Source organism: Psammomys obesus, unplaced genomic scaffold (genome assembly GCF_907164565.1).
Source record: "Psammomys obesus unplaced genomic scaffold, mPsaObe1.curated_primary_1811, whole genome shotgun sequence".
In the NCBI taxonomy this organism is placed as follows: Eukaryota; Metazoa; Chordata; class Mammalia; order Rodentia; family Muridae; genus Psammomys; species Psammomys obesus.
Genome location: NW_026594240.1, coordinates 1471540 through 1481874, shown reverse-complemented (window position 1 = coordinate 1481874; position 10335 = coordinate 1471540). Strand labels below are relative to the sequence as shown.

General features: G+C 51.3%; 2 protein-coding genes across 4 annotated transcripts in view; one reads left to right on the top strand and one right to left on the bottom strand.

Annotated features, from left to right (window-relative positions):
- Nckap1l (NCK associated protein 1 like) overlaps positions 1-10335 on the bottom strand; it is a 180143-nt gene that overhangs the window by 133291 nt on the left and 36517 nt on the right. The gene's annotated exons all lie outside the window — the stretch shown is intronic.
- Positions 5172-10335, top strand: part of Itga5 (integrin subunit alpha 5) — a 21664-nt gene continuing 16500 nt past the window's right edge. Inside the window, exon 1 of the mRNA XM_055618252.1 lies at positions 5172-5438. Within this exon, the coding sequence (XP_055474227.1) occupies positions 5221-5438 (218 nt within the window). The 5' untranslated portion in view covers positions 5172-5220. The remainder of the gene's footprint in view (positions 5439-10335) is intronic.

Below are 10335 nucleotides of genomic sequence, written 5' to 3'. Positions count from 1 at the left end.
CACACACACACACCACACACACACCCACACACACCACACACACATCACACACACACACACCACACACATCACACACACACACCATACACTACACACACCACACACACACCATACACACACCATACACACACCACACACATCACACACCACATATGCACACACCATATACACACCACACACACACACCACTCTCTTACCAAATCAGACATACGGTTATCTCTAGAGAACCAGAAAGATCTGTAGCTCCTGAAATGGCTGTGTTTGGGGCACAATCTCTGGCTTTCTTGTCATTCTTCCTGACAGGGCCCTGCCCATGTTTCAACTTCCTGTCTTGGCTGGTAATCCTTCCAGAGAGGGCGAGAATGGCAGGCAGACGTGTGGAAGTAGGAGGGAACTCCTGGCTCGTCCACAGCCCCTTGCAGCCTCAATCGGATGTACACTGGAAATCCTGATGCTCCAGGTCCCTCCCTGATGGGCTCCAGATGTGCTCACATCTGGGAAGGCCATCCCAGGAAGCTGACACTCCCACTTACAGCTCCTACCCCAATGGGTCTCTTCTTTCAGCTTCCAGGCCTTCAGCTGAGAAGGATCAGTCACCCCTTTCCTCTCCAGAGGTAGGAACTATGAGAAAGGGGGGCCAATGAGGGAAAGAAATGGGGGTTGGGTAAGGGAGTAAATCAAAGGAGGTCAATGTTTAGGGCACTTTTGAGGATCTTACTTTCCTTTCAACTTCCTATCTGAGTTATTAAATTTTGCTCTAGAGCTCTAGAGTCCCAAAAGACTGGGAAAGAAAAGAAAGAAAAACTGAAAAAAGTTGGAAAGAGAAGGTACCTAGTGAGAGTGGAGGTATTTTTTCCATTGACCAACTTGTACCAGAACTGGTACTTTTCACCAGTGTCCCATCTCTATCAGTGCCCACCGCCTAGTCTCCATCCCTTGGTCCCTGCCCAATCCAGACAAGTTTGGTATCTGCAGAGCCATCCAGTCACCACTTCAGTCACTAGGTTCAGAGTTCCACACCCCCAAGAGGACCTAAGCATTCGTCTCCAGGGCTGCTCTTGTCACCCTAGTCAACACTTTTCATCACCACCTCCTACATTCTGAGCGAAGCGGGGTGGGAAGGAGAGTGCACTCTGGGTTTATTTTACCTCTGGGACATGAGGAGGGGTTTCTCCCAGGGCAGACGGGTGGGAGTGGTAAGTGGTGACTCACAGACGATGGAGCCATAAGTTCCCCTAAACAGAGACCTGAGTCAGGGCAGTGACAAAGCCTCGGTTCAGAGGGCTTGCTCTTGTACTTTCCCACTTCCCTCTCTTAAGACAGCAATGCCCAACCTCAGCAGGCTCTGCCCCAGGCTTCTGCTGGGAGTGGGCTCCCATTCTACTTCTGCAGATAGGACACCCCATGCACTTTCATCCTCTTCACAGATGTCTCTCCTTCCACTGAGGTCCTGTTCCTGTGCATCACTCCAGTTCAGGGCAGGGGATCAACCCTCTCTTCTGTCTCCTTTTCCACTGAACTGTGGGGTTTTGGGTTTTTGTTTTGTTTTTTGAGACAAGGTTTCTCTGTGTAGCCCTGGCTGTCCTGAAACTCGATCTGTAGACCAGGCTGGCCTTGAACTTACAGCGATCCAACTGCCTCTGCCTCCCAAGTGGCTGGGATTAAAGGTGTGCCACCACCACCCCTAGGTTATGGGTTTTTCAAGACAAGGTTCCATTACATGGGTTACGCAGGCCTGGAACTCACAATCCTCCCGTCTCAGCTTTCCCAGTGCTGGGATTACAAGCATGTGCCACTAAATCCAGCTGATGAGAGGTTTGTTTCTTGAGGGCCTCAGTCCCCTTTATCCAGCCAGGCTTTCTACAGGCCCCACAAGGTGGAAGTCTACTTCTTAAATTCAAAGCACCCAGCCTCAATGCTCTCAGTTTCCAGGCATTTGAAAGAAGAAGCTGCTAAGAGTCTTGCCCCAGAGAAGTCATGCTCACACACACAAACCTTTCCCTCCAGTTTCAGAGGATTAATGGTTTGTATATACAGGCCCCTCTCACCCTGCCCCCAAGGACAGCAGATCTAAATTAAGACATCTGCTCCCCTGTAGAAAGAAGCCCAGCTTTGTAGAGGGCTAACAATGGGAAGAGCAAGCCTCAGAATACACTGGCATGCCTGGCTTCTCCTCTGCCCTTTTCTTTCTCTGTTGCTAGCCACTCCTCTGAGCCTCTGTTTCCTGACAGTAAAATTAGGACAATCATACCTTCTGTGCTGGCTGGGCCTTTGGGAAGATTAAAGCTCAGCCCAGAACCCAACGTATGTGTTAAATAAGCCATCACTATTTCACACCCTAACCTGGCTGCCAGAGCTTGGCATGACTCCTGACTTTGAACTTTGCATCTGCATCTGAATTTTTCTATAGAAACTCATTCTAAACTTGCAGCCTTCAAAGCAGGCAAGCTGCTGACAGCAGGAGCTTGGTGAATATTCTGTCCTCCACCTCTGTGCCCCCTATCATGGAGCACACTATAATTAATAATAGCCATGAAAGCAAATCATTGCCACTGAACCATGGGACAGAAGCTATCAGAGAGGTCAGATCTGAGAGAGAAACTGGACATACACAGAGGTACACAAGCTGACCAGAAAGAAGGTGAGATATACAAAACTGAGAAATGTTGACAGGAGACAGAGGACACAAAAGCAGTGGGCTAAGAAGGAAGTCATGGGTTTGGAGTCAAAACACCCAAGTCAGGCTGGGATGGCAAAATAGTAAAGGTGCTTGCTGCCTCAAGCTTGATGGCCTGAGTTTGATCCCAGGGAATCGCGTGGTGGAGTAAGACAGCCAACTCTGAGCCGTACATGTGTGTCATTGTCTGTATTTGATCTCTCACACACAAAATAAATGTGTTTAAAAAAAAAAAAAAGCTGGCCAGGTGGTGGCAGCGGCAGTGGCAGCAGCTCACACTTTTAATCCCAGGCGAGTTCCAGGACAGCCAGGGCTACACAGAGAAACCCTGTCTCAAAAACAACAACAACAACAAATTTTTTTTTCAAGCACTCAAGTCCTAAACTCTCCATAACTGGTTAGCCATGTGACCTCAAACAAGATATCACTCTGTGGCAATTTTCTCTGCTGGAGAAGACTGGATGGTTAGCCTCTAGGCAGCTTCCTCTAACCCCTGGAGGGTTGTGCTGAAGCACCTCCAAGCAGGAAGAAATCCCAGTTCAGATTCAACAAGAAGCAGAGGAAAGGGAAGCTAGGCAGAGGCAAGGAAGGCAAGTGAGAAAGCCAGAGGTGTTGGGGCCACTGGGTGAGGACTTATAAGGACAGAGAGAGCCAAGAGAGGAGGGATCCTGGGGAGAGTAGAAAAGCTAGCCAGAGCATGACTAAGGGGCTCCTGTGTAAACAGGGGCAAGGAATGGACAGGGAGGGGGCGTGTTTGAGTTGGCCAACATTGGGGGGTTGAGGAGGAGGACTATGGCAGGACACTATGTCCCCTGTCCCCCACCAAGGCTCCTGGGAGGATCTGAGTCACACACCTCCCTAACTGTACACCCGCTCCCTCCCCTAGCTCCTAAATCCTGGGAAAAATCTCAAAGTCTGGGCTGAGAAAGGAGAGACTGGATTCACACATGTGGGACCTCAAGTGATGTCTATCAACAACAAGGTTTCACCCTTCTCTCTAAGGGGCTCCCACCCCACCAGTCTCACCAGAGGTTAATGTTGCTATTGCTTGCCTCAGATCCTAACCCACAGAGTTCTTGGGATCCTCACCTGATGAAAGGGTCAGGACCTGCAGATGTGAAAGTGGAATGGAGCCAGCATGGCTGTGGGCTGCCCAGCTGGCCTCTTGCTGGGGCTGCAGCTGGCTCTGGAGACATGCTTTTGAAGATCTAGCTGGGTGACTAGGGACTGAAAGCAGACAGTAACAGAATGAGGGGAAGCACACAGCAGAAAGGAAAAAAAAAATGACCCTGGGACTTTTATTCAGAACCCCCACAGGCCACAGTGGGGCAAAAAAGAAGGGGGCAGGATTTTACTTTGTGAGCTTTATTCTGAAAGGGAGGAAGTCCTGGAGGAAAAAGGCAGAGAAGGGAGTGGAAAGGGAAGGGGTTAGGGGAGAGTCTAGGCCTCTCTCCCCTCCCCCAGACTAAGATAAAGACTAGACTCCTGAAAGGTGATCTCATCACAGCCTAAGCTAGGAGCTAGAAAGGTACCTGCACTTACTTCAACCCCTTCCTCTACTTACACAGGTCATGGGGGGGGGGGGTAGGGTCTTGGGTTCCAGGTGACCAACAGAAGCTAAAGGTTAGTTCTCTTTGAAGACTCCTGACCACCACCATCACAACTGCTACCCATCACTTATCTTTGTGGGATTTCTCCAGGGACTCAGGCAATTTGATGAAGGAACTAAGTTGAAGAGGCTGGCCATTTGGTCAAGTACCAAATCCAAGAAAGGGACATAACAGAGACTTCCAAACTTTACATTAGAAGCTAGAGAGAACTGAGGCCAAATGCGCCTGTGTCAGAGACCCCAAACTCCTGTGCTTTCCACTGTATCAACCTGGGGAGGGTCAGACATGGAACTCCCGGGGGCCAACGAAGCTGTTCCAGCAGGCTGCCTGGGAGCACACAGTTCCTGGACTGCAGAGTCCCCAATCCAGCTGGCCAAAACCCAGGCACCCGGTGGCCCCGGAAGGCAAGAGGGAATCCCTGTTGGCCAGACGCCAGTGGAGTCCCCTGTCTCTCAACCCCAAAGTTTCTTTCCTTAAGAAGTGAGGGAGACCCCCACACACAATATTCAGGCTCCCTCCGCCCCCCAGAGGTGATTCCTTTCCTCATTAGGAAATTTTCTGCTCTCTTTTTCCGACTTCTTTTCCGAGCGTTTACGTTGTACATCTGGAAAGGGTGGGGAGGAAAGAGGGGAAGCGGAGAGGAGGGCGAAGAACTCGAGCCCGCCCAGTCTGAGCCAGGCCAGACCACCGGCCTCCAACTGGGGCCGGAGCCAGGGGTGCAGAGGCGCGGCCCCCCACGCCCCTTCGGGGTGCGGGGCGCGGCCTCGGCGTCCCAGGGACCCAGGAATGCCCCCCCGCCAGCCGACCCGGCGGCCGGGGGGAGGGCCCAGTCGGGAGTTTGGCAAACTCCTCCCCGCGTTGAGTCATTCGCCTCTGGGAGGTTTAGGAAGCGGCTCCGGGTCGGTGTCCCCAGGACAGGGAAGAGCGGGCGCTATGGGGAGCCAGACGCCACGATCGCCACAGTCTCCTCTCCACGCGGTGCCGCTGCGCTGGGGGCCCCGGCGCCTGCTGCCGCTGCTGCTGCTGCTGTGGCGGCCCCCGCTCCAGGTCGGGGGCTTCAACCTAGACGCTGAGGCCCCGGCGGTGCTCTCCGGGCCCCCCGGCTCCCTCTTCGGCTTCTCCGTGGAGTTTTATCGGCCGGGAAGGGACGGGTGAGTGGCGAGGCTGGCGGCGGGAAGCAGACGTGGGCCACCTGGAGACTGGGGGCGCGCCGGGGTCTGGAGGCGACCAGGACTTGAGTTTGAGGGCGGAGTTTGGAAGGACTAAGACTGGAGTTAGGGGCCCAAACTAGAATTGGGGGCCCGCGCCGGAGCAGGGAGGGACCGTGGCCGACGTGGAAAGTGAGTTCGGTATCGAGACTGGTGTGGCTTGAGGAAAGGACTCGGATCTAGAAGCTCAAGAAGTGCAGGCGGGGTCTCGGGGCCGGCTGGGAGCAGAGAGCGCAGGAAGCTTAGGGTCTCTAGCGATCTGTGGGCTGCGGGGGACCTGCGGCGAGTGGGAGCCGAGGGGGCGCGGAGGCCGGGTAGGGCCTTAGGGGGCACTGAGAGGGTTGGAGCTGTATGTGCGTGTGCAGTAAAAGGGGAGGCAGACTGAGGGGGTCGGAAGGTTATGGGGGGGCGTCTCATTCTCCCCTCCCCCATCAATTCAGATTGGGGAAAGACCCAGGAAGACAGAGGCTTCCCCCCCCCCCCTTTCTCCTCAGTCTCCTGAGTTGCCTCCCATCCCCAATCTCTTCAGGCGAGGAGATCCAAGAACTTGGGGAGAATCCCAGGACCCTGGCACTGGGGGTGTTGGGGCTAGAGGCGGGACCAGCCCTGGGCGGTGCACGGATGTGTCGGGAGGGGTGTGTGTGCGCGCGCCTGAAGGGGGGTGGGCGGTTTCCCTCTTGCTCCAGCTCTTGGGAGGAAGAGAAAAGCTGATTTCCTGTAGCTTGTCGGCTGTAGTTTAACTGAGACTCAGACTTCTGGGACTAGGGTCGAAAGCTGGGCAGACAGGCTTTCTGGGCTCAAAAGCATCAGAACCAAGGTTCCTGAAAATCTCTATGGAGAATCCTTATTTCCGGGTAATAAGCAGACCCAGATTCCGAATGCCTGGAAAATGGGTGCCCACAGGCTTGAGGAAAGCAGAGTTATAGGCCACATTGAAACAAAAGTGTTTGTTTACATAAGGAGAGGAGGTTGGAAAGTAAGAGGAAGGTGACACTCCCAGCTCCTGGGCCAGGGAACCCCAGATGCCAGATTCCTGAACCCCTTTGATGATAGCAGTCATTGTTTCTCCTCCACCTCCAAGCCTTGAGCCTCTCTCTGCCCATGGCAGCACCTACACCACCCCTGATAGGAGCCTTTGTCAGAAGTGATATTTCAGCTATCTATTTAATTAGGGGATAGGGGGTGTGGCTAATTCTAGCAAATTTGGTTGGAGAAGGGACAATTTTTTCTATTTTATCTGGGGGACTTAGGAATGAAAGAAGGAAGGAAGGAAGGAAGGAAGGAAGGAAGGAAGGAAGGAAGGAAGGAAGGAAGGAAAACTAGGTGCCAGCTCTTGAATTTGGGCTGTTCAAGATCCCACCCAACCCCCACCCCACACCCTGGCCTCTTGCCCAAACCTCATTGCATCACCCTGTTCTGGAGCCTTTGCCAAGCCTTGCCTTCCCCAGAGTCCCCCAAAACTTACAACAACCCTGATGGAGCAGAGAGGGTGGAGGGATATAGGGTCTTTTTGCCCATCAGGGTGTCCACTTTTTACTTCTCCTTTATCCTCACTCCACCCCACACAAACCTGTCAGTTCTCTTTTAAAACTGAAACATCTGTTGGACTTTGAACTCCTGGTCCCCTAGGTGTGCATCTGGCCCCTAACCTGACCTTCAGTCACAGACTTTTTCTAAAATAGGACCCAGCCTCTTCATTCCTCCCTCTGCTCTCTATGCTCCCAAGAGAGCCCAGGTGTCCAGCTCACATTTTACTCCCCTCCCCTTTGCTCTGTGTACATCCCTCTGAGAGCATTCTTCTTTCCTAGGACATCCCTCCCCGTCAAGAGGGAAAACTCAGCCGCTCTGTGCGTGTGATCTTGGTATTCCTAGTTCCTGCTGCCTCACTTGTATTGAATAAGGAAGAGAACAGGATGAACACTGTTGCACAAATAACAAGGGGAGAAAGCTAAAGCCAGGCAGCCCTGGGTGTGAGTGCTCACCATTTACCAAAGAGCTGGGCCTTGAGCAAGTTACTTAAGCCTGGAGTACAGCCTTCCCTTGAACATGATGCCCACCGAGGCCGAGCAACACACCCAAGCCATGGGTTTTGTGGGGAGATTTTTGATTCTGATTTCCTCCTGGCACCTACCTCATTCTTATTTTAAGTTTTCCTCCATTTCTTACTTGCATTTATTTATTTATTCATTCATTCATTTATTCCCAGGCTGTCCTCAAACTGTGTAGGGAAGGATGACCTTGAACTTCAGATCCTACCTCTCCAGAGTATTGGGATTGCTGACAGGCCCTGCCACACCCTCCACCACACCTGGTCTATGGAGGTTAAACCCAGGGCCTCTGTGCATGCTTGGCAGGCAGTCCACCTGCTGGGCTGCCTCCTCAGTCTTGACATGCTTGTAGTACTTGCTAATAACTATGATAGAAGTAATAGTTCCTCACATCCCTTTTAAGCTTTCATACTGATTTCTCACTGGATTATTATTATTTTTAATCCTGTGTTGAGCAGAGAAAGTATTATTGCTTCAGAAGTCATAGAAATTTAGAACTAGTAGTTAGTTTAGGGACCATTCAAAAGCAGCTGATCACTAAGAAAGAAAGGCTAGAAGAGGAAAAGTAACTAAGCAAAGGACACTTAAAGCTTAAAAAATGGACCAATCTACTGGAGGCAACTCTTCCTCAGCCAACCAGGTATCTCCCTTTGGGATGTACATGGGGTTCCAGAAGCAGGTGTCTACCTCTGGCCTAGCTAGGAGTGAGGTAGTATTGTGGGAGCTGGGCCCTGACCTACCTGCTACTCTCTGCCCTGACCTTGCTAAGCCAAGGGAGTCAAACAGTAACTGAATATTGAACAAGGGCTTAGTTAATCAGAAGCCTAGCTAGGGAGATAGTGACAAAGAGAGGAGGGGATGTATTGGCAGTGAGGAGAACAGAACACTAGCCTAGGAAACAGCACTATAGGATTCTAGGCTTCTATTCTGAGCAACCCTGAATGGGTGTGGCCTCTCTTGGACTTAGTTTTCCCACCCATCAAATAAGGTCATAGGAGTAGGTCAGCAATTTGGGGACTTGTTGAGGGATATCGGAACTGAGGTGGCCTTCCTCCACTGCATGCAGCACCCACAGGGCATCTCCGTTAGTCCTGAGACCAGTGGATATTCTGTGCAGTGGCTTCTAGAATGATCACCTGTCTCAAAAGACCAGCTAGAGCTTCAAGCTCTGCGGCCTCAAGAGAAATGATGCCAACTGTTTCTTCCCTTACACTTTAATAGAGTCTATCTGCCAAGCTGCAGCCAGTGGGAGATAAGTAATGAATCAAAAGTGTCTATAGCTTCCAATCAGTTTCTGACCAGTCCTAGATAAGCAGGTTTCTGCACAAGTTGTAATGCCAGCCAAAAGCAAATGCACTTGAAATTTTAATTAGCCTGGGATGCCTTATCAGGTAAATGCATGATTTCCATTAGGCTTTCTGCAAAATTGAAAATAGCCCGAAGGACCCTCCCTTGGTACCTTTTAGATTACTGTGAGGATTCTACTGCTGTGGGATTTAGAAAGCATCAGGTAGGAAGAAAATAAGGGTAAATAAGCAATTTTGGCACAGGCATCTCACCTGGCACCTGTGGCTGCTAGAATGAGGGCTACTGAGATGGACACATCATGTAGGCCTTAGGCAGAAATTATGGGTCATGAGGCCTGGTCTGGATCCATGTCCCCTGTCTGCATTCTAGGGTCCCTGAACCTGCATATAGCAAAGATATGCCCCTGGCCTGTGGGCTTGTAGGCTCCAAAGCTTCCAAAAAGCTGTTGCCTTCTTTTTCTGTCCTCCACAAATGGAGGCAGTATGGGAGAAATCTGGGAAACTTGGCAGGACCCAGAAAAAAAAACCCAAACCCATGTTGAGCTAGGGCAAGAAGCAGAGCTCCTAGCTCCTGGTGCAGTAGTCTAGTTTCTGTGCTCTGCCCTCCATGTTTTGTGGAGCCAGAGGCAGTGGCTAAATTCTCTGTGGCAGTTCCAGCCACAGAAGGGTCACAGCCCTCTCTTTTCCCCTAGCCCTGGGCCTGCTGCTCCCCATTTTTGCCAGTTCAGGCATTTCACCTGAGAAGGTCACCAGGCCCTTACTTAGAATGGTGGCTAAAACCTCCAATTGGCCTTAACGCCTGAGTGAGAGAGAGGTGGGACACAGTGGTAGGAGACAAATGGAGAAGTACGAGAGGTTGAAAACTGTCAGGAAGCCACAGGCAGTAAACATTTCCTGTCTCCAGGGCAACTGAAGCAGGCACCTCCCCTTTCCACTCTATAACTTAAAACAACTCCTGTCCTGTTCTCCATGCTGTTCCTTTGGACCCCTGCCTTCTTTATTCTCACCTGTCCTTTTGCACTCCTTCTATCCTCTATTGGTGTCCTGGGGCCTGCCTTCCCTGCTGCTCTCGTCACTTATTCCTCTTAGCCCCTGACCCTCCCCATAGTAAATGTGACCCTCTTAGAAGACACCCCTGTCTCTTTTATCTCTGCTAAGTCTGCTCTTGGGCCCACATGGCTGAGGAACAGCCACTTACAAGAAAGGGGGGTGTGCTGGGAGTGTTGAAAGCTAAACCAGTACAGAAACCATGAGAGGTAAAGAGAACTAAGATCTGAGATCAAGAAAGAAGGAAAAAGCAAGGCAAGGGTGTCGCACAAGTATAATGCCACCACTTAGGCAGAGGCAGGCCTGGTCTACAGAGCAAGATCCAGGATAGCCAGGACTACACAGAGAAACCCTGTCTCAAAAAACCAAGAAGGAGAAAGAAAGAAAGAAAGAAAGAAAGAAAGAAAGAAAGAAAGAAAGAAAGAAAGAAAGAAAGAA